At 45.5% G+C, this 24376-nt stretch overlaps 3 protein-coding genes across 3 annotated transcripts; 2 read left to right on the top strand and 1 right to left on the bottom strand.

Moving 5' to 3' along the window:
* Positions 1–3616: 3616 nt before the first annotated feature.
* On the top strand, positions 3617–11236 carry LOC307245389 (ectonucleotide pyrophosphatase/phosphodiesterase family member 7-like; the record flags this gene model as incomplete). The annotated part of the gene is made up of 7 exons (XM_080020950.1): positions 3617–3785; positions 4474–4619; positions 4735–5367; positions 5490–5736; positions 6253–6370; positions 6511–6562; positions 11105–11236. Exons 1-7 carry the CDS (start codon positions 3701–3703, stop codon positions 11234–11236), a joined length of 1413 nt encoding a protein of 470 aa, XP_079877076.1. The 5' UTR covers positions 3617–3700.
* Positions 11237–12157: 921 nt separating this feature from the next.
* LOC307245861 (DNA-directed RNA polymerase III subunit RPC4) lies at positions 12158–17392 on the top strand. The gene is made up of 8 exons (XM_080021575.1): positions 12158–12774; positions 13665–13711; positions 13804–13964; positions 14073–14197; positions 14530–14641; positions 14875–15182; positions 15331–15483; positions 16235–17392. The coding sequence occupies exons 1-8, from the start codon at positions 12559–12561 to the stop codon at positions 16376–16378; spliced, it is 1266 nt and encodes a 421-aa protein (XP_079877701.1). The 5' UTR covers positions 12158–12558; the 3' UTR covers positions 16379–17392.
* A 103-nt stretch (positions 17393–17495) lies between these two features.
* tfam (transcription factor A, mitochondrial) lies at positions 17496–22669 on the bottom strand. Its single transcript, XM_080021576.1, has 7 exons — positions 22452–22669; positions 21348–21490; positions 20335–20405; positions 19347–19496; positions 18740–18835; positions 18565–18621; positions 17496–18455 (listed from the first exon to the last, which is right to left on the bottom strand). The coding sequence occupies exons 1-7, from the start codon at positions 22532–22534 to the stop codon at positions 18162–18164; spliced, it is 894 nt and encodes a 297-aa protein (XP_079877702.1). The 5' UTR covers positions 22535–22669; the 3' UTR covers positions 17496–18161.
* Between the last annotated feature and the right edge of the window lie 1707 nt (positions 22670–24376).

The following is a 24376-nucleotide window of genomic DNA, read 5'->3' as shown; positions in this document are numbered from 1 at the left end:
TTTATTTATTTATTTTTCTTATTTAGCAATGGCCTTAAATGCTGGAGGATGAATTGCGGAGAAGATGGTTTCCAAGACAACAACGCTGACCTCGGGCACTTGACTTCGATTTCGGGGGGTCAAACAGCCGAGGTCAGCGCAGCGCGAGAGGAGCGGCTCCGGAGGTGTGGAGCGCTAATGCATACAGAGATGGCATGAATCTGAAAATCTGGGGGGGGGGCGGTGGGGAAGGAAAAAACGGAGCTTATGAATAAAAGTTTGCGCGAAAAAAACACTGTCAGGGAACATTTGTTTATGTGCTCTAATGTCAGTGTGTGTGTGTGTGTGTGTGTGTGGTGGAGGGGGTGGGGGTGGGGTGCTACAAGAGGGGATGTAGATGAGTTTTCTTAGCGCTGTAGGGGAATGGGCTGCGGTTGGCTGGCCTGACTGCAGACCGCTCTGTGGAAAAGAACGACTTTTTAAATTACCCATACATCACTGTCACGAGCGGCACAGACTAGGGCAACGGCGGCGCACGCACACACACACACACACACACACACACACACACACACACACACACGGACACGCACACACACAGCGCCACACACACATATATCCCGTCTCTTTTTTCCCCTCTTTCTCCCTCTCTCCCACGTGCATACAAATAATCCCATGTGAACAGACAGATGAAAGCGGTTGCAAAACACGGCGGCGCTTTTGTGTACACACACACACACACAGACACACACACACAGACACACACACACACACACACACACACACACAGACACACACACACACACACACACACACACACACACACACACACACACACACACGCATAAAGCACACCCCTGCGCAAAGCTCATTGTTTATTTACACTCTGGGAAAAATCTTGCGTTCGAATGGCATCAACACAAACACACACGCGGATAAGTACCCTCAAACACACGACGTCTCAGCCATATGTCTGCAGCTGCCGACTCCTTCCCTCCGCTCGTTTTGCTTTCTGCTTGTCAATCTCTCGCTCCTCTAATGAGCTGGCACTTAATTGCAGGTAATTAAACTGCCCGTGGCTTGCCGGGCAGCAGAGGTGGCAGGAGCATATGTGTCGGCAGTAAAACACCGAGACGTTGCACCGCCGCGGGCTAGCAGGGGTTTTCGGCGTGCCTACACACACCTACTCAGTGAGCATGCAAACACACACACACACACACACACACACGCACACACAGCCCACACCACGTTCACTCAGACTTTCTGTGTGCCTTGCAGCACTTGCGTCTTCTCTGTGTTTGGATGCAGCAGGGGGCGACAAAAGACCTGAAAATGAAGAGGAGGTAAAATGAAGGGCTGTTCGGCGTGTGTGTGCGCGCGCGTGTGTGTGTGTGTGTGTGTGTGTGCGCGTGTGTGTGAGCAAGGGTGTAGATTACGGGTAGATTAATCCTTCCAGTAATCAAAACCTGCAAAATCAACCCACCCAATTATAACATTGTGATGAATTACAAAATACTGTTATGAAACACAATAACGTCGGCGGTTTTCCCAATTCTCGATTACTCAATCGCTAACTCTACCAAGCAAAAAGCAACTTCGATTTTTTTTTTCTTCCAAATTATTAATTATTTAGCTGTCCCCAGACCCCATAGGGGTAGATCATGGTCTTTTGATGTGCCTTTTCCCCTTCAAATTCAGGGGAACCTCCCAATGTTCAACTCTAAGTGTGTGTGTGTGTGTGTGTGTGTGTGTGTGCGTGTGCGCGTGTGTCCATATAGCCTACACTCTTTTAGAGAAATCCATCTACCCTCGCGGTAGAGCCCCTTACTACAGATTTGAAAATGCTTTCATGCATATGTATGGAGCCGGTCCGCTCCTCTCACAGATTAGACATCAGCCTTGAACCCGTCCAACAGCGGGGCCAAGGAAGATGGGAAAGCGGAGAGTTTCTGCTGTCAGCCGCCATGACGGACAGATCCTGACAACAATATCATAAATATTGTAATAATGACTGCCGGTTTAGCAGTATTAAAATCATAATATTTATTGACTGCTGGGACGGCAGAACACATTTCTCTGCCAAAATGTGACAACAGTCCTTCTAAATTAATGCACGGTGACCGTATCGACTGTGATGAGTATATAACTGTAATACACTATTGTGATTACAAATATGACGTCGATTACAAATCATGGCGCTCTGCGAGGCTGAAGAAGCAAAAAGAAGCAAAGTTTCATTGATATTGTTTGATATGTAATGCATTTAAGACCTTTTACCTGTAAAACAATTGTTTGGTTTTTTTGGGTGTAATGTCTATTGCAATTTTTTGTAATACTTAATATTATTATTGTATATTGTTTTCACGTGAGCTGCTGTAAGACCACAATTCTTTCTATCTATCTGTCTGTCTGTCTGTCTGTCTGTCTGTCTATCTATCTATCTAGGGGTTGAAAAATGATTAAAAAGCCTTATTTATATGACATATGCACAGCGAATACAGATGATTTAAAAACCAAACAACCCTGCTTTGCATCAGTCCTGAAGTTGCGGATTCAAAGAGGGAAAATTATATTCTAATCTTTATTTTTTTTATATATGTATATTCTCACTCTCGAGATTCACACAGCACTTTTCAGAAATTCCATTCATGCATTATTTGAAAATACATTAAATTATGATAATATCATACATGGCCAAGCCATGTGTGACAGTGGTTAATCTTATCACTGTGTGATGGGTGAAAAAAGGAAGAAGTGAATGTACATTTTGGATTAGGAGGAATCATTGCAGATCCAGGAGATTAACGTCTGGGGTCGGAGAAACAGGGGAGAAGTAGGGAGGAATAAAAGAAAACATTGCTTTTAATTTTAAATCTTATTAACCGTTTGTGGAGAAATGTCCCCATCTTTTGGCCAATCGCCCGTGTTTACCTACTGTGCTCCTCATAATTCAATATTTAGAGCAGGAATTTTACTTCTGCTTCGTCTTATGTTCTGTTGTCATTACGTCACAAGCCCCTTCTTGTCGCTACAGGTGTCTGGACGGTGGGCATACACGTCTCTCAATGAGAAAGCAATGCTTTTCGGTAATTATTCTCTCGCTTCCCGTGTGAAGAGCAAGATTCTGTTTAAGGCTGGATTATCATTAAGACAAATAAGACAAATAAGAGCCAAAGGTGTTACGGTACCTGAACCCAGTGCATGCAATTTCTATCATTCTCAGGCCACCTGCAGCACAGCAAAAAAGAGAGCTCTAGCCAGAGAGCCAAGTGCGTGTTCTGTTAATGAGTGAAGAAGGGAAGATATAAAAGGAGAAAGGGCAGAGCCGACCAAGACAAGACGTTCCACGTCAGCGCCGTGAGTGAGGAGATACATTGTCTCATCTGGAAAGGGTAGTGACAACAGAACAAGATCGACATTTTATCAACGAAAAGCTGCGACTAGACCTCCCTAAAAAAACAGCCAGTCGCTGATTTCTTCGGTAGAAAGAGGGAGGCTTAAAAAATATATATATCAGGACCCAATCATGCTGCTGCTGCTGTGCCTGGCTCTCCTCTGCGTCCTGACGCCGTCCCCTTCTTCCGCTGCCCCCTGGAAAGGCCTGAACCCCGACCCGGGCTGGGCCCGGGCAGCGTCATACAGGAACAAGCTGCTGCTCATCTCCTTCGACGGCTTCCGCTGGGACTACGACCGGGACGTGGACACCCCCAGCCTGGACAGGATGGCGCGGGACGGGGTGAAGGCGGCCTACGTCACGCCGCCCTTCCTCACCATCACCAGCCCCACTCACTTCACCCTGCTCACAGGTAATGCGCCACAACACGTGGGTAGGAACCGCACCCGAACAGAACTGGTCATTAAAAAACACTCAACTGCAGGGGCCAACAACAATTGTACCTGAGCTTAGCATATTTGATTCCCAACTGTTCGTCCATGGACCTGAATGCTAAATTAAACATTATTGGGGATCAGTCTTGGAAGCTTTTTGTGTGTTTCTTCCAAGAAGCATGCACTCCTACTGATACACGTGAGATTAACAAAAGGTACTGGTGTGAGATCATTAATATTGTTCCATAATATTACTGTTTCTCCTTGCTCAATAAATCCCCACCCAGCCAACAAAACAAACAAGTATTTCATGCAAATGGTGGCCTCGCTTTTTGTACATATACCACATGCAGCTAGGAAATAAATTCCGCAACACCTATCCAAATCGGCCACCGAAACACGGCATTTGCATTGCAGGATGCTGCTCAGCCACGAAGCAGGGATGTTTCCTGAGCTTAAATGACAAGCATAGAGCTTTTACTTAGATACTGAGTGAACTTCATTTAATTCAAAAAAAACAAAAACACATTTGTGAGCTGAACAATTGTTTACGCAATGTATGCAAGGAGTGTGAATCAATAAATAAATATCGATTTTATTCTACATTCGAACGGCAAAGCTTATGCTCAACCTCGTTCTCCCGCGATGGGCATTTTTTCTTCTCAGGACGCTACATAGAGAATCACGGAGTTATTCACAACATATGGTTCAACACCACCACGCAGGAGAAGAAGCAGTACTACATGGCACAGTTTGTGGATTCCTACTGGGACAATGGCAGCCTGCCCATCTGGATAACAGCACAGAGACAGGTGCGGTCTCCCGGCTCCTATCTATCCAGCCATCCAGTCATCCTTGTCATTCTGTCTGTCTATTGTCTATTTGTCCATCTGTACTCAAACATGTGTGCTACATCTTCTCATCCAGGGTCTAAAAGCGGGTTCCCTCCACTTCCCCGGAACCGCGGCCACCTACAGAGAAGAGACGGTGCAGGTCAAACAAGTGGAGCCTCGATTCTACGACCATTCCAACGAGACGGACTGGAGGCTGAACATCGACAAGGTGATTGGACAGTGGTTCCACCAACAGGACCTGGACTTCGTCTCCCTCTATTTCGGAGAACCGGACGGAGTCGGGCACAAATACGGCCCCGATTCGGCAGAACGCAGGGAAATGGTCCGACAAGTGGACCGCACCGTGGGCTACATCCGCGAGAAGGTCCACGCCCACGGACTCACGGACCGCCTCAACATCATCATCACCGCTGACCACGGGATGACCACGGTGCTGAGAAATGGACTGGTGGAGGAGATCATCCTCTCAAAGATCCCCGGCTTCAGCTTCAAGGACATCAAGTTTCACCTAGTGGATTACGGTCCCTCCGGGATGCTGCTTCCCAAAGAGGGGATGCTGGAGAAGGTTTACCAGGCCCTGAAAGGAGGCCACCCGCACCTGCATGTTTACAAGAAGGAGGACATGCCGGCCAGGCTGCACTACGGCAAACACCCTCGCCTGCTGCCACTCATCCTCTTCGCTGACCCTGGATATGTCATCAATGGGGTGAGTTTGCACCAATTCATACACACTGTAGCAACAACCACCCAAGACTAACGTTCTTGTCAGCAGAATACTCAATTACCGTCTTTGAACAAGCCATGATTCGGATCCCTGTCCATCTACAGTTTTTTCCATTGCAGTCCAACAAAGGGGAGCACGGCTTTGACAACCAGGTGATGGACATGAAGCCTTTCTTCAGGGCCGCGGGGCCCGACTTCCGGCGGAACCTCCTTGCGGGGCCCTTTGAGACGGTCAACGTGTACCCGCTCATGTGTCACCTCCTGGGGATCACCCCGGAAGTCAACGACGGCCACTTGGACAGCACGAGATACATGCTGGTCCCCGAGAAAGACACGGAGGGGGGCGACAACAGTAAGATGTTTCTGCTAAGTTTCGACACATGGATTTAATGTATTTCTATAGGGTCCAAGCTGTGAGTAGGTACCACTACGACCACAGGAGATCAATGCTCCGTGACCGACAACCTTTTTTGCAAGAGGTCAGCAATAACTAACTCCGACAAGATTGTAGATGAACATTACCTCCGGGTACGAGATATCATCGCCAGATGCAAGATAATGTTTTCGTAATGAGCGAAGATGAGCACCGCAGGGACCTCCGGTACTGGAGATACCCTTGTAAACGTCCAGATAAGAGATCTCTATCGAATGCAGCAACGGCCATCAGATTACCTCAACGCGAGTCATGTTATAAAATCTCGCCGTAAAGCCGTGGCTTATCAGATGGTGATGGGTTGTTTGTCTCGCGTTCATGCATTTGACCTCTCTACCCTGCTATCCATGTTGTGTCTGAAGAATCTTTCTCTCTGTAAAGGTTGCCGCCCATGACAGTTAGTGAATTTACAAAGTTATGTTTTCGCAATTGCAGAAATGAATGTCCAGTGGGGAGTGTTTGTGGGCTTGTCCTCCGTGGCGGGGTTCCTTGTGCTGGTCTTCGTGGTCTCCACCTCCTGCACCATATTTAGAAGGATGAAGACGGAGAAGAGGTGGTCTTATAATGAAAATATAATCATTCATCTATTTTTTTTTTTTTTCCGGGGCCATGCATATCTCACTTTCACACAGTGAGACGGGTCGAAAAGGTTTTCTTGCACCTCTCATTTATGTCTAAATTCTTGGTCCATAGAAACGGAAAGAACAGTACCCAACGAGGCTCTGGAGAGAACGGACAAGGACAAGTTGCCGCTGGACAAGACAAGCATATAACTCAGACCACTTTTTGAGACTTTTGACACCGCCACGAACAAAAAAAGATACTTACCTTACATAATGCTTAATTTTAGACACTGGTGATTATTACCAACTGACCTCTATAGGAATCTAGTGAGCCTCTAGCCCCACCATCTGGCCATGAACAGTACTACAATTGCTGGAATTTCAGTCCTTGAGAACAGTGCATTTTGTTATAGCTTGAATAAACTTTTATACCACAGTTGTTGTGCTGTAGATTGGGAGTTATTTATGAAAAGCTGTGTTACCTGTTAGTATTAGTGCCAATTCATCATTTAAATTCAGCTTTGCCTTCAGCGCTCAAGACGAAGCTGCTCCTGTTTCCACCCGCTTCTCAAAGCGGCTGCAATAGTGAGGGTGCTTTTCTAACTGCCATCACTCCCGTCCGAATGACATGCGAAAGGAAACCCCAATACACCAGGTCCCTACGGGTCACCGAATGTCGCAAAATGACTTCTTCAAAACTTTTGCAATGACCCTCACGGACAAGTTCTGTTCAATTCAAATGTTGGGAAAGTAAATCTTGATCGGGCAGCACCGAAATAAACTGTTTCCCTTTTGGGATCGGGTCTCACGGACTGCAAAAGAAAAACTTTTCTGCGGTCCGGCGGCCTCTGTACCCGCGTGCAGGGAGGATCTCAATCTGCAGACTAATGCCATTACGAAGACGCCCCTTACAATTACAGAGACGCAGTTACAACGGCATTGCGTTTGCACACGTACAGCTACAATAGGTATAATTGCTGTAATAACAATGATATCAGATATGAATCAGATAATGATATCAGACCGCCCGGGGCCAGAGAAACAACAGTCCAGGGTGCATAAAGAGACCGGCCGTACAGAGTGTTTCACTCATGTCAATTCTAAATCTAAAATCTAAAATGACTCCACCATTATTTCCTGTCTCTCACCTCTGAAATGAAGGAGGTAAAAAAAAGGAAGGCAAAAAAGTATATATATATACATATATATATATATATATATATATTTTTTTTTTTTTTTTTAAATATGGCGCGCACATGCCCACACACTTTACCCCGCATTTATGTAATCATTATGGAACTATAATAATAAAAGTCCAGCTGTAGCAGATGCAGATAAGAACATATACACCATATGTTGTGAAGGAAGGAAGCAAGGATAGGAGGAAGAAATGGAGGAAGGAAGGAAGGAAGGGTGGAAGGATGGAAGGATGGAAGGATGTTCGGAAGGAAGGGATGAAGGGAGGGAGAAAAGAAGAAAGGAGGGAAGGATGGATAGGAGGAAGAAATGGAGTAAGGAAGGAAGGAAAGAAGGAAGGAAGGGTGGAAGGATGTTAGGAAGGAAGGGAGGAAGGAAGGAAGGAAGGATGGAAGAGAGAAAGAAAGGAAGGACTGCATATATGTATGACCGTATGTACATGTACTATGCAACAAATTATCTCTTGTATATGAAGTGAACTTGAAGGAAGGAAGGAAGGAAGGAAGGAAGGAAGGAAGGATGGAAGGATGTTAGGAAGGAAGGAAGGAAGGAAGGATGGAAGGATGTTAGGAAGGAAGGAAGGAAGGAAGGAAGGATGGAAGAGAGAAAGAAAGGAAGGAAGGACTGCATCTATGTATGAACGTATGTACATGTACTATGCAACAAATTATCTCTTGTATATGAATTGAACTTGAAGGAAGGAAGGAAGGAAGGATGTTAGGAAGGAAGGAAGGAAGGAAGGATGTTAGGAAGGAAGGAAGGAAGGGAGGAAGGAAGGATGGAAGAGAGAAAGAAAGGAAGGACTGCATATATGTATGACCGTATGTACATGTACTATGCAACAAATTATCTCTTGTATATGAAGTGAACTTGAAGGAAGGAAGGAAGGAAGGAAGGAAGGATGGAAGGATGTTAGGAAGGAAGGAAGGAAGGAAGGATGGAAGGATGTTAGGAAGGAAGGAAGGAAGGAAGGAAGGATGGAAGAGAGAAAGAAAGGAAGGAAGGACTGCATCTATGTATGAACGTATGTACATGTACTATGCAACAAATTATCTCTTGTATATGAATTGAACTTGAAGGAAGGAAGGAAGGAAGGAAGGATGTTAGGAAGGAAGGAAGGAAGGAAGGAAGGAAGGATGTTAGGAAGGAAGGAAGGAAGGGAGGAAGGAAGGATGGAAGAGAGAAAGAAAGGAAGGACTGCATATATGTATGACCGTATGTACATGTACTATGCAACAAATTATCTCTTGTATATGAAGTGAACTTGAAGGAAGGAAGGAAGGAAGGAAGGAAGGATGGAAGGATGTTAGGAAGGAAGGAAGGAAGGAAGGAAGGATGGAAGAGAGAAAGAAAGGAAGGAAGGACTGCATCTATGTATGAACGTATGTACATGTACTTTGCAACAAATTATCTCTTGTATATGAATTGAACTTGAAGGAAGGAAGGAAGGAAGGATGTTAGGAAGGAAGGAAGGAAGGAAGGAAGGAAGGAAGGAAGGAAGGAAGGAAGGAAGGAAGGATGTTAGGAAGGAAGGAAGGAAGGAAGGAAGGAAGGATGGAAGAGAGAAAGAAAGGAAGGAAGGACTGCATCTATGTATGAACCTATGTACATGTACTATGCAACAAATTATCTCTTGTATATGAATTGAACTTGAAGGAAGGAAGGAAGGATGTTAGGAAGGAAGGAAGAAAGAAGGATGTTTGGAAGGAAGGAATGAAGGGAGGGAGCAAGGAAGAAAGGAAGGAAGGATGGATAGGAGGAAGAAATGGAGGAAGGAAGGAAGGAAGGAAGGAAGGAAGGAAGGAAGGAAGGAAGGAAGGAAGGAAGGATGGAAGGATGTTAGGAAGGAAGGAAGGAAGAGAGAAAGAAAGGAAGGACTGCATATATGTATGACCGTATGTACATGTACTATGCAACAAATTATCTCTTGTATATGAAGTGAACTTGAAGGAAGGAAGGAAGGAAGGAAGGAAGGAAGGAAGGAAGGATGGAAGGATGTTAGGAAGGAAGGAAGGAAGGAAGGATGGAAGGATGTTAGGAAGGAAGAAAGGGAGGAAGGAAGGAAGGAAGGATGGAAGAGAGAAAGAAAGGAAGGACTGCATATATGTATGAACGTATGTACCTTCCTTCCTTCCTTCCTTCCTCCCTTCCTTCCTTCCTTCCTAACATCCTTCCTTCCTTCCATCCTTCCTTTCTTTCTCTCTTCCATCATTCCTTCCTTCCTTCCTTCCTCCCTCCCTTCCTTCCTCCCTAACATCCTTCCATCCTTCCTTCCTTCCTTCCTTCAAGTTCACTTCATATACAAGAGATAATTTGTTGCATAGTACATGTACATACGTTCATACATATATGCAGTCCTTCCTTTCTTTCTCTCTTCCATCCTTCCTTCCTTCCTCCCTTCCTTCCTTCCTTCCTTCCTAACATCCTTCCATCCTTCCTTCCTTTCTTCCTTCCTTCCTAACATCCTTCCTTCCTTCCTTCCTTCCTTCAAGTTCACTTCATATACAAGAGATAATTTGTCGCATAGTACATGTACATACGGTCATACATATATGCAGTCCTTCCTTTCTTTCTCTCTTCCATCCTTCCTTCCTTCCTTCCTCCTTTCCTTCCTTCCTTCCTAACATCCTTCCATCCTTCCATCCATCCTTCCTTCCTTCCTTCCTAACATCCTTCCTTCCTTCAAGTTCACTTCATATACAAGAGATAATTTGTCGCATAGTACATGTACATACGTTCATACATATATGCAGTCCTTCCTTTCTTTCTCTCTTCCATCCTTCCTTCCTTCCTCCCTTCCTTCCTTCCTTCCTTCCTAACATCCTTCCATCCTTCCTTCCTTCCTTCCTTCCTTCCTTCCTAACATCCTTCCTTCCTTCCTTCCTTCAAGTTCACTTCATATACAAGAGATAATTTGTTGCATAGTAAATGTACATACGTTCATACATATATGCAGTCCTTCCTTTCTTTCTCTCTTCCATCCTTCCTTCCTTCCTTCCTTCCTCCCTCCCTTCCTTCCTTCCTAACATCCTTCCATCCTTCCATCCTTCCTTCCTTCCTTCCTAACATCCTTCCTTCCTTCCTTCCTTCAAGTTCACTTCATATACAAGAGAGCCACATACGACTCCGCTCCGTTCCGAATCCAAACAAGAGCAAGGGAACAAAGTTGGCTGGAGATTATGCGATTGAATCATCTCAAAATAATGGACCGTTGACAATTAAAAAAAAAAAAAAAAAATACATGCCGCCTCTATCTGCCTGCCGCAGGTTTCAAATTTAGATAGCAGACACTGTAAAGTCGGCCAAACAGAAACAGATCTTAAGTTTAACCTTGGGTCGCCCCCCCCCCCCCCACATTGTAAAGGTCGCAGATATGAAATCGCATTTTTGCATTGTAAAAAAAAAAAAAAAAGATTATTGTGCAAGTACCAGTCTTATCAGATGGTGTGTGACGCGATCCGTTCCATGTAGCTCCTTCCGCTGATCCCGTTCCCCGTGTCTCTGTCCCGGCCGCCCTGCCACTCCAGGCCGCGGGCCCGTCCTCCCTGCGGGGCTTCCCGGTGCTGGCGTCCACCGTCACCGCCGCCCACGCCGTGCGCGACAGAGGCCACAGCCGGGGAGAGGGACGGATGAAAACAAGCGAAATGCTGGGATTATAAGCCCACTCCTTATGGTTAATGCATCTTTAAATACGCCAGAGGAGGTGGCTGATCAACAGGAAGTAATGCCACGACTGTCGCTAGAGATGGAGAGCACATTACCAAGAAAAATGTACAAATATAAATACTGATTAATGATTATTATATGATTATGGTTGTGATTAGTGACGCATAATTCATTTTCTCCATCGTAACCACTCTGGGATATTTGCAGCGAAAATCGTAAAAGCGGTTTGATAGTGCACAACACCCATGTCCTTTTTCAAACCGTAGAGCAGTAGCCGGTGCCACTTTTAAAGGAATGGAACTCAATGATGGTGCAACATGAACCTGAGCAAGAAAGCCCAAAGCGCCCTCCACAAATCTCTAGCGAAATAAAGCGACACCTTGTCACGAGGGACACCCGTCCGAGTCTTTCCTGATTTCTCCACGACCACGATGCCGCGGTTGCTGCATGTGTGAACGGAGGGTCATGCACGGCTTTGTGTTTTAGTTGTTTTGTTGTTTTGTGTGTGTGTGTGTGTGTGTGTGTGTGTGTGTGTGTGTGTGTGTGTTTCTCTTGTCCCGGTGCAGTGGAAGTGAATTGCCTAGCATCTCACAAACTGACACGTAATCATAAGACAAACTGTGTCATCTATTTAATTCCGGTTTACATTCCGACAACATTTCATAAAATGTGTGTGGAATACTGCAATTAAATATTGTGATCTGGAAATTTGTTAGCGCGGCCTAGATATTGCATATACTATGTATGTATATGTCAATATGTATATGTTGTAAAAATACTTTATATATATATAGATATATGCATATACAATTATAATATATATATATAGGGAGAAGGGGGAGTTAGATACATTAGATTAGACGGACAGTTGGTGAAATTGAAATTGAATGGAGAGAGAGAGAGAGTTCAGTGTCCGCTCTACGGCTCAGCAGCACCCCCCGGTGGCCGCCGATGAGAGCGCAGGTTTCAATGTGCCACAACAAGCCCAGGAAGACGAGAACCGCCGCGCGGAGCCCGGCAGCCCGCGCCCCACACGGAGTGAACCCTCTGCGGCGTGAGATCCATCCCGCCCTCGGTGTGATCCACACGGGCGGACTGTGCGTTGTCGACGGGAATAGACGAGCCTCGCAGCGGCCTGGGCGCCCCCGCCCCCCCGCTTCCTCTGGCGTCGCAAGCTTCTGTTTACATCCAGTACCGGGTTCGATCGCGATTATCGGTTGTATCGACTTCTGTGGCCGGTTCGTGCGGTCAAAATGGAGCCTTGCACCACGCTGCGCGCCTCCGCGCCCTCTCCACGTCATGTCGGGTTAAATTAATGGAGGAAATGTCGGAGCCGGCGGAGGCGGACGACGCTCCCGACTCCTCCGGGTGCAGCAGCAGCAGCAGCAGGGCCGGGTCCGGACTGAGCTGCAGCCCGGGCATGGGGCGCCCGGGGCGGGTCGGGGGTCTCCCTTCCCCCATGAGCCCGCCTGGAAGACTGACGTCCCTGAAGTCCAGAGACCTCACCCTGGGCGGCTTCAAGAAGCCGAAGGTGAGAGGAGACCTGGACACATTTACAACCATATTCTGTTTATTGTAAAACAGAATATGGTTGTACATGATTTCTTTATGAAATTAAAGTTATTATTATTATTATTATTATTATCATTATTATTATTATTATTATTATTATTAGGCCTATCATTATTATTTTCATTATTATTATAAGGCCTATTTTTGTAAGCCTATTATTATTATTATTATTATTGTTATTATTATTAGGCCTATCATTATTATTTTAATTATTATTATAAGGCCTATTTTTGTAAGCCTATTATTATTATTATTGTTATTATTATTAGGCCTATCATTATTATTTTCATTATTATTATAAGGCCTATTTTTGTAAGCCTATTATTATTATTATTATTATTATTATTATTATTATTATAAGGCCTATTTTTGTAAGCCTATTATTATTATTATTATTATTATTATTATTATTAGGCCTATCATTATTATTTTCATTATTATTATTATTAGGCCTATTTTTGTAAGCCTATTATTATTATTATTATTATTATTATTATTATTGTTATTGTTATTGTTAAGCCTATTATTGATAGCTTTGTAACAACAATATTGTGATATGAGACTATAGTCTGGGATTTTGGTTGTTGTAATATCGTTTAATTTCCTTGACTTCATTGACTGTTCTCGCTGTTTTCTAAATCCATATTACTAATGATTGTTTCTTACATGTATATTTGTGGGAAATACTGCATGTTATGAATGCGCTAATAGCCATCCCCAAAGTCGGATTTATTTCAAAAATATTGGGATATTTGAATTAGTCAGTTAGGATGTATTAAGATGTTAGTCAATGTAAACTTTACACGTTGTTCTCTCTTTTAACCTCCTTTTATGTTTCTCTATGTATAGAAGATCTTTGAGCCAAACGTCAAAGCCGTGCGGAAAAGTAAAGACGAGTGAGTGACCCCCCAAAAAAACACACAAAATAACACCGCTCCCTTGACATTGCGCCTACGCGACGAAACACCGGCTTCCTTTGCTTTTTCAGGCTGAGAGAAGAGGTGGAGGAGGCGGCGCCGAAGAAGGAGAAGAGGAAGAGGGACGAGAGGAACAGAGAGGGCAGGGGGGGGAGGAGGAGAGAGAGACCCCGGACCATCCAGTCCCACTCCATCTTCGAGCAGGCGCCTGCGGACACCTTGCACAAAACAGGTCCGGCGCTCTTCCTTTCGCCTTCATTTATTCCCCTTCCCGTGCGACCGTCACGTTGCGGCTCCGAATCGCCCCAAAAACCACCCCTCCTTTTCCTCCGCCCCTCAGCGTGGCGCAGTGCCCCGGATCTGAGCGACTCCGCGGCTCCTCCCGCCTGTCACCTCATCAAGAAGGAGAGGAGGGACTCGGAGGAGGACGAGGATCAGATACTCAGTAAACTGCAGAGGGATGATGTGAGGACCTCCCGTTATTTTATCTCGTGCGACATTTGTATTCCTACGCTGAATGCATTTTAAGAGTCATTGCGTACTTTTTTTTTCCCGCACTCAAGAGAAGAATTTGGCCTTGAACTGCCAAGGTTTTTGAAAAATGCTAAAAAGCGGCTTTTGGTGACAGACATTGGGAGCCCATGGTAGTTGTCCATGGCTGACCCTGAACTGCAATTGTACTGGTCTTTGATATTAAACAAACAAAAAAGGGAACCCTCAATAATGCTCTTGGGTACTGCTTTCATTATCATTGGTCATGATTTGGTTTCGATCGAGATCCCTTTCTCCAACCCCAGTTCATAGACGACCCGGAACTGAGGAACGACGCAAAGCTGAGACCCATCCAATTACCTCTCTACCAGTCCAGCAGCTTCTTGAAGACGGAAACATCACCGGCAACCGGCACATGTGAGAGACTCGCTTCGTACCGATACACTCGTTTTTCGGAAATATATGCAGGGTTCTGGAAAGTACAAGAAATCATTTAGTTAAATTCCAGGCCTGAAAATGTATAGAAAGTACCGGTTAATTCCAATGAGTGAAGTTCGGATAAGCAGGTGATGGCCATACTTCCCTTTTTGTAGATTTTCTCATTCATTGCTCCCATTTATGCAATTCATAAATGTTACTCATATCCATAGGCGCCGGGAAAGAGGACCCGCTTCTTTCTTACTCCGCCGATCCCCCGTCCTCACACCCTCCCACCCACGGACCCCCAGAGGGAGGAGGACACCAGAGCCGGGAGGGCTCACCGTCGTTGGGGGAGTTCTTCCAGGAGCTCAGCCTCTCCGACCAAGAGGAGCTGTTCTTCATCCAGCTGCCCGACTGCATGCCGGGCAGACTGTCCAAAAGTAAGGGAGAAGCTGGCGCCGCCGGCCCCATGCCGGAGAGACCCTCCGCGAAAGAAGGAAAGGCCCCGGACAAGAGGGCCACACCGCTGAAGCCGCAAGTAAGGCCGACCGGGTTCGGTCAACAGGCGTATGGAAGCCAATAGCGACCACTACCGTGTTAGTTTGTGTGTTTAAACCCTAAGACATTTCATCCAGCTCTCCCTCCCTCTCTCTCTCTCTCTCTCTCTCTCTCGTCTTTCCACCCAGGAGGCTCCGGCGAGGGACAGTCGGGTGGTGCTGTCCAACTTCTCGGAGGGCCCGCTGGGAAAACTGCTCATCAGGAAGTCGGGCCGGGTTCAATTGAAACTGGGCGACATGGTCATGGACGTGTCCAAGGGCACCGCGTTCTCCTTCCTCCAGGTGAGTATCTCAGCGGCGCGTTTTGGGAGGACATTTTACATCGTCAGCAGAGCTGAGTCCGATCCCAAGACCGAGTCGTTGAGGTCGGGATGTCTTTCTAGAGCAGCGGTTCCTGAGCTGGGGTGCCACTCCCCCGCAGGTGGTCGCCCACATATCTCAAGGGGATATAGGTCGTAGGCCGTCGGTGATCGGCGCCAAGACTTGGCAAGAGTTCACGGTCCCCATGAAGACGCCTTTTACTCCAGATGCTTATACCCACAAACAGCATTTTTATCCCAAACTCAAGGCTGTTACCTTGGCTTATTTCACCACCGATGCTCCGTTTCAGACGGTTTATACAGTGTTGGGGGGGGCGGGGCCATGCCACTCTACGTCATCGAGTCATTATTTAGCCCCACCCGAAGAAATCCGGACCACAAAAACGGTGACAGTTGAACGGCCTAACCCCACAATTCCGTGCGACATCGTTCCGTCTTTTCACGTGTTTTCAGCGCTGACTTTCTAACATGCATAATGTGCTTGGAAACAAATCACTGAACTCACTTCACAGGGACTTTGAAAGACACAATCGTTTTGTGTACTGTGTAACCCATAATTGATTGACTGGGAATCCTATGCCTCAAATCGAGCGCGGTCTGGACGACCCAATTGGATCTGTAGCGGTCGTTTTGTTCAAATTAAAATCTGATTGAAATCACTGGGTTGAAGCTTACCATGGTAACTCGTCACTTTTGCCCCCCTGCCCCTGCAGCAACTGGTGTCGGTGAGCGTGGCGGATGGTCAGGCCGGAGACATGGCGGTGCTGGGCAACGTCCAGCACAAACTGGTCTTCTCCCCGGACTTCCAGGCCCTGCTACAAGCCGTCCAGTCACAGGGAGCGCCGGAACAGAGATGAACTGGCTCCAGGCTTCCTCCTGAAAGCGAGGGACGTCTGAGCGCAGTGAGCTCAAAGCAGCCACATCAGGGAGGGCAGTTATTAAATACAAAGGTAAAACTGGTAATTAAAAAATAAAAAAGAAAGGTTTTGTGCATTGCGTTTAGCGACAGGGTTCTACCGGCGATTTCGTTTCTTCGCTGAGCTCAACACAAGCAACTCTCTGTACAGTCGGAGCCCGACCACATATATTTGAGTTTCCGTCCGCGCTTCCTGTGGTCGTTGGTCACATGGCGCGATGCAGAATTCTCACTGGTTGGCGCACGTGAGAGAGAATTCCCGCCCGTTTGTTGTGACGCGCCTGATCTCCCCGACGCAAACGCAGCGGAATCGATTCTAAAAACCATTAACCTCGCCGCCCCAGGGGACAGATTAGAGCAAAGGTTTTGCACGTCGCGTGTAGAGCAACACCCCGATTTGACGGGTTTCATTAATAATTAACCATTTATATCCACAGGATAGTGCGGAGAGCGATTGCGACGATCGATTTTAACTTCTTAAGAGTTGAAGACAAAAAAAGGGGAAGCGGTGTGTCCGTCACAGCGTGCGTGAAGTAGGCTTTTTCATGTTTTGTTTCTGGATTTCTCGTGTAATGTAGCAACAATGGGATTGTTGGATACTGCAATCTAGGGGCAGCAGAGCGTGAACAACCGTGATGTGCACTGATGATTTTTGTTTTTCCATCCAGTTGGAACCGGCTCGTTCCAGGTCGGGGGAATTATTTTAATGCGTTTTTATTTTGTGTCAAGTAGTATCCGAGGTACTGAATACCTGAATGTGCATTTGTTGGCACTCAAATGTCACACACCAGCAAAGTTTTTTTTTTTTTTATGTTTTTTTGAAAATGACTGATCTAGAAAAATAGAACAGATGTTCCCTATGAAATGCCGTTTGATAAAAAAAACTGTCTTTGTAGATTTTACCTTTGTTACTTTTTATTGTACTCGCATATCTTTTATACTCAATCGCACTCGTGAGGATTGTGATTTTCATAAACTTGCTTGTTTGTAAATAAAAAAATTAAAAAAAAACATTTATCACACTTCACTCACTATAAAGAAGTAATTGTGAAAAAAAAAAAGTTGTAAATGTTTATTTTTCAACATTACAAAACCATGGTAAATGAGTCTGCTGTAGCTGCACTAAAAACATTATACAAGCAACAGGATCTTATATCAATACTGTGGATGAGTTATTCATAACCGGCATCTACCACTGGACAAAACAAATATGTAGTTGAAAAAAAAAACAAAACCCTCAAAACTCAGATAAAAAAGGACTCCTGACATTCAGTTCGATACAGTGACCATTGACTCCCTCAGTCGCAAAATAACCATTTTAGTTTTAAAATATCCTCCTATACCAATTGCGTTCAAAGGCCGGGCCAACACGGAATGGCATCTCTCCGCCCTTAGAGATGAATCGTATGTTATTTAGAAAAAATAAAAATAAAAATCTCGAAATGCATGACCTCCAATTTTCAAGTTGGAATCTCGGGAGATCGAGGAGGAAAAACATCTCGTTTTTAAAACCGGGCGGATCGCCTGTGATGAGGATCCGGCTCAAGTACCAAAACATCCAACTGTGTTTCCTTTGGGGACGGCGGTTTTATTGTTAAGGAGCAAATCAAAACACGTTGAAACCCTCTCGGACCCAAATGCTTCCAGCAGAACGCTCGGACGACTCGACAGTTGTGAGCGAGCGCGGGGTTCACCCCTCCGCGCTCCGGAACGACGAGCGCCCTTCACGGCTTCCTCGCGCCCTTCACAGTCTTTGCGGTGGTGCTGCTGCTGCTGCCGCGCGCGGTTTTCGCGGGGGCCTTGGACGTCTTCGGCGCGGAGGCCTTTGTTTTCGCCGCCGCTTTCTCTTTGGCTTTGGCCATCTTCTCCCTCTTCTTGGCCGCCTCCTTTTGCCTGTTGGCGTTGAGGATGTGCACGCGGAGGAGGTCCTCCCGTCCGATCTCCTTCATGTGGTTCTCCCACGAGCTCATCTCGTTCTTGTAGCGGATCTTGTCGTCCTCGGCGAGCTGCAGATACACCTGGGACGGGAAAAGAGACGGAGGGATCCAGGAAGCCATCTACGAGTCATAAAATGACTATTAAGACACAAAAACACATTCGCCGACAAACCGATCACGGGCGACCAACCTGTTTCTGGTGCGAGAACAAGTTCTTCCAATCTTGGAACAGCAGCACCATCTTTTCCTGAATTACAGCAACAATCAATAACCGGTATTATTCCAAACATGCCGATGCCCCTGAACGACTTCACTGATACCGCATTGTACCGTATCGTACTGTCGTCTGCGTTGGAGATGCTAACCTGCGTCGTCGTTCCCCTGGCTTCCACGAAGTGCTCCGACAGGTAGATGTTGAAAGGGGAGCGAGGGCGTTTGGGCTTCCCCAAGTTGTTCAACTCCTGAGCGAAAAATAAGACGCAAAACAAACCGGACGGAGAACAGAGAAGTGAGAGGAGTCGGTCCAAAAAGGTCCACCCCCGGCACCCGAGTACAAAATGAGGAGGAAAAATCCAAAATAAAATAGTCAAGTTCATTACATCCATTCACTATCCCTTTGAATACCTCGATTCCCCTTTAACTTTCCCTGACACCCACCCATCCATCCAACTTCATCCATTTAGATACCTCTATACATGTCATTGTTTCGTCTCGGCACTGGTAGAACCACGTCGGTTTACCCGGCCCATACCTGTTTTCCCCATCCCATTCACTTACTCACCTACGTGTTACTACCTAGCAGTATTTATTCTTACACTAATGTTGTTGTTACACTAATCTCTGTCGCAATGTAGCTTGAACGTTTTTCTCCCTTGTAAGTCGCTTTGGATAAAAGCGTCCGCTAAATGACTAAATGTAAATGTACTTGCAGACAGCCCTTCTCCTCCATTTATCTACTCGACCATCTCTTACCCTCTTCTTGCGGATTGCCTTTCTTTTAGCCATCCTCTCCCTCCTCTCCGCCGCCTGTTGCGCAGTCTGGGCCGGGGTGAGCTGGGCCTGGTACTGCTGGAGCTCCACCTTAAACAGGACCCTGGCCCGCTGAGACTCCTCCTCAAAAGGCTGCAGTGGATACACACGTTTTTTGTTTTTTTTGGTTTACTCAGTTAGGTGTCACTTACAAATTGCAATAATTACATTGTAATAAACAGGGTTTACTCTGGCGTCACAAATTGAAACTCAAGGACTTTCAAGTGCTTTTTAAAGCACAATTTTCTTCACTTTCAAGGACACGCAAAACAAATATACGGTTATCTATTTTCAATGTGATCTTTATTAATTAAAATATAATATCATCTTAATCCCATTGTCTAGCATTTATTTTATGATTTATCTATTATTAGTGTTAACGTCACCTACTCTTATAATTGCCTACTTCCAACCATGCTGGATTGAATTTACATTTCCCTGGCATAAACTATGTTGTTTCCAGCATTCAGAGCGTTTAATGTTCATGCTTGGTTGGTGTCGAAGGGAGATGAGGGACACAGACCACGGCGCTAGGAGAAATATAGTCACACGACGGGATTCTGGAAAAATTGTATTACGTTACGATTTGAATAACAAAACCAGGGGGAACGTCCGGCGTTCTTAATTATCGCCGTTTTTTTTCAAGGGGTTCCAGTACTTCCATGGGGCGAAATTCAAGCACTTCCGAGGACCCTGAAAATAGGTTGTTTCAACTTCGATGAAAATGCTCAATGATTAAAAAAAAAAATAATAATAATAATAATAATAAAAAAGTATGCAACAATAGTAAGTAAATAAACAACTACAAATCTCATTATTCCGGCATGTGTTGTGCCACTTGGAGCATTGCACTTTCACAACTCGTACGAAACATTCAAATACAGCTGAGAACATGCATTTATTGACGCCGAAATCTAGAAGATAAATGTACCTGTTTCTGCTCTGGGGACAATGTTCTCCACTGTTGAGCGATCTTGCTTGTGATATCCACTACTTTCATTTCTGCAAGAAGACAGTTTAAAAGACTTCAAAGCAATTTAGAAGCAAATCCAAAACATGCCGCTTCTCACTCGTGTGTTTGTGAGCCGCGAGCAACAGATTGATAGATTTGAGCTTCACATCCCGTAGCAACCTTCCATACAATATCTAGGTTACCTTTAACATGAGTGCAGCACAAAAAGTTTCATCTATAATGGCAAACTGATCCTCTGAAACTAAATTCAAGGCAGCTCTGAATATTTTACGCTTTCCCGATTATTTCTCCGGTGGTCAGGGAACAAGGGGGCAAAATATTCATAAAAGTTGCAAATACGCAACAGCAAAAACGAATTTTCTGGCGTGTCAAGGCCAATTATACTTAAGTTCTCTCACCGAAGTTAGGGTTGGGCTATTTTCATGTTGTCAATAATCCATCCAATGATAAATTTCCGCCATGTTTGTTTTACGCTCACTTCTGTTGTCCGTCTATTTTGCATAACAGTTTAAAATAGTGGTGCCGAAGTTGCAAATTACGCCGCGTCACACTTGTAGAACTCTGGTAGGGCAGCTTCACTCCACATAACGCCCACTTTACTTTGTTCCAAGCTTGAGTAAAAAAAAACATTTTTTTGAATTGAAAACAAACAAAAAAAAAAAAAAGGCCACACTTCACTGCGTCTCGCCGCCATCGACCCCTCATTTGCAAGCGCTTCCTTCTACGTTACCTTACAGGTAGTTACTGTCTCTCCGCTCCACCCACTTAGCTGTCCACTGCCGTTAGAACGTGATGCGTGTGCTACACTTATAATAGTCCGGGCGGAAAAGTTGTGAAAAAATAAATAAATAATAGAAATAAACAATAATCGACGTCACTGCCCGAGTCGAGAGGTTTATGTACGTGACGAATAAACCTCTCGACTAACGGATTAGTCGACTAATCGTGCCCATCCCCTGTTTAAGTCCTACCCGGGTGTTGCCTGGTTATGAGCGGCTTTTGCTGAACGAGGTATCTCATGTATCCGTTCAGTGGTCTCTTTGGCGGGGCGCCCACCTCGGAAGTGAGGCTCCTCGCTGTGACGAGGTACGAGCCCGGAAGGACACCGGTACACCTGGCCAAAACAAAAACACATATAGACACTCGGAATGAGCCTCGTCAAAACCCTTAAAGTTGTTGTCGGACGCCAGAGTGACCCGTAGCGACACGGATTTCGCATTTGTCAACATCTCACAGCAACAGCATCCAATCTGAGTTCGGCCACATCACCAACCCCAGCGAGAAAGACACGCTATGTGCTTCTTGCCACTTTAGTGATGTTCGGATCCGGCCCCTTTTTTTTCGCAGAAATTTTGAACGGGAAATGTCCCTTCTTATATGCGATAGGAATTGCTGTCCAGACATTCGCACACTGCTAAATATAGTATAGAACAAATTTACCAAGAAACCTTTTGAATGAAAACCTGAATGCACAATATTAGATTTTTCATTCGTATTTTCATATTTGGGATTTCAGCCCTCAGTGCACTTTTTTCTGAAAAACAGTGCAAAAATGCTTTGCGGATGACTTCCTACGACTGTATTAAATGAGTCAGAGTGGTTCAAATCAGGGACTTAATGACGATATCGACTTTGCTCGTTATACATCTTTGGCAATGCTTTCTATACGTTCTCCGTCACCGTTATTCGGTTTGACGGCAGTTTAGGACATGTGTTTGACCTGTGGGACGGTAAACAAAACGCGATCTGATCCGCAGAGACACAAGATGGCTTTCCACATGGAGGCACCTGGCGTCTCGCCTCTCTTGGAGAAGCGTTTCGGCCAAATCGGAGTTGGACGAAGGTTTCCTGCAGGTTTTGTCCGGCACGTGCACGGATAGATCATAATACAATCTACATTAAAAAAAAATATATATATATAATTAAAATAGAAGCACAGCAAACTAGAAATGCATGTGCAAAAAAAAAAAAAAAAAAAAGCAACTGTGTCTTTGAAGATCGCTTGTTGTAAACCGCGGTTTGTGTGGCACCGCGGTAACGCCGCTCACGTCGCCCGCGATCGGCGGCACGGTTACCTCGACAGGCTGTTCGCGCAGGACAGCGCCCCGAAGGACCTCGCCAGCAGCCGGACGCCGCTCATCAGGCCGAGGGGAGCCATGCCCGCGACGGGACACCCGAGGCGCACTGTTTACGTCCCCTGCGAAGGAGCGTCGACGGGCGTGTTCTTCCGAGCGGGAGGCGGCGGCGGCTCCTCCACTCCGCGGCGGGTACACGGTGCAGAAGGCGCCTTCGCCGCGGCCCCGGTGCATGCTGGGAGCTCGCTGGCCTACTTGGCCTTTCGGCGCCGGCACATTCGCCAAAAAGCCGATTCGGACCACGACGCTGTTCGGTGCATTTATTTACGAGACGTTTACGAATGCGAAATAAATATATATTTTTTAAATATATTTAAAATGAAATAAATACTTTTTTTTTTTTTTTTTTTGAGGGTGGATGACTGTTTGGATCATTTTCAAAAAGGAAAAGAAAATGACATAATGTAATAATAACAGCAGCAACAGCAACTATAATAATAATAATAATAATTGCAACAACAAAAACAACAACCATAACGACAATCATTGTATGCTTGCTACTTAACACTTTGTTTAAATGGGTATTTTTTTTTTTTTTAACGCTAAAAGTCACCATGGAGATTTAAAAGATGATTAATAAATGAAACGGCAACTCTGCGCATAGGAGGAAAATGTGGCGGGATTTTCACACTGAACCCCAAAACCCTGACCCTGTGGAAAGTGGTGGGGGGCATAAGGCAGTAAACGTTTACAGCCTGTCCGTCTTGGATAATGACAACATGTTTTATTCTGGTCCACTAGATAGCGCCGTTGCATTGCTAAGCGCCCAGCGGTTCTTGATCATCTTGCAGGACTGAAGCACTTTTGTAGGTTTGGGCTTCAGGCTCGTCTGTTAGGGATGGTGACCCTTTCATGCTGGATGCATTTTAAATTATAATCTATTCTGTGTTCAGGTATAATGTAATAATAAGCTTGATCCTCAGCAGAGATTTTTGTATGACCCCAAGTTACGAGTCCGCACACGCATTTTACATGAACCCTCTCCGTCTTCCGGACGACAGCTCATATTTAGAAGAAGAATCTCTAATCATCACACAACACACCACACTACACGCACATGCTTTTGGATGGTGGCCGGTGAAATGAGGCCTCTGCGTTTAACCCATCCCGGCTTGTCCTTCCTCCGGGGGGGCAGTGCCAGGAGCAGTGGGCAGCATTCGTCGACGCGCGTCCATCGCTGGTCAGATGATGATGTGTGCATGTTTTTGGCGGCGGTCACCTAAACACCTCCATGCAATTATCTTCTGACCTGTGAATTCCAAGTCAAACTAATTTAAGAGTTTCTATCTCATATTTTACTCTCCCTGGCCAAATCTATACATAATGGCTCGGTTGGGCGTTGCATTTTAGTTGAGTTTTATGTATTAAAGTGATGTAGAGTGCACAAAAAGGTACGCAAACTCCAGTTGGAATACGACGCATCCGTTATCGAAAGCTTTTTGCCATGTGATTACCGGCTTACTGGATATTGTACAGCAGAAGGAGGCACAGACTGTTGGTGCACACTGTAAATAGAGTCAATACTCCAATAATTATTCCAGTCGTTACCGCATTGATTAAACAGATTTCTTGCTTTGTGCCGTGGTGATATTTGACGATTTCTCCACCACTATTCAAAAACAACTGACTTGCTTCACGGGATGAAAACGTCAAACTGCACACAGCTGGATTACTATGAAGGCCTGACATGCAGGTGGTGTCCGTACAGACCTGCCCTTCAAGCAGAGGGATTAATTGGACTTCTCCAAGCAGGCACCGCTGTGGAGACAAAGCCTTCTTATTTTCCTAATTGTCCTTTATGTTTAATGCAGCCGTGCAATTATTCTGAGCTGCAGCCTCTCAGCGAAGCTCTCTGTTTACGTGAT

This window comes from Zeus faber (genome assembly GCF_960531495.2).
Source record: "Zeus faber genome assembly, chromosome: 20".
Classification (NCBI taxonomy): Eukaryota; Metazoa; Chordata; class Actinopteri; order Zeiformes; family Zeidae; genus Zeus; species Zeus faber.
This window is presented reverse-complemented; position numbering and strand designations above follow the sequence as displayed.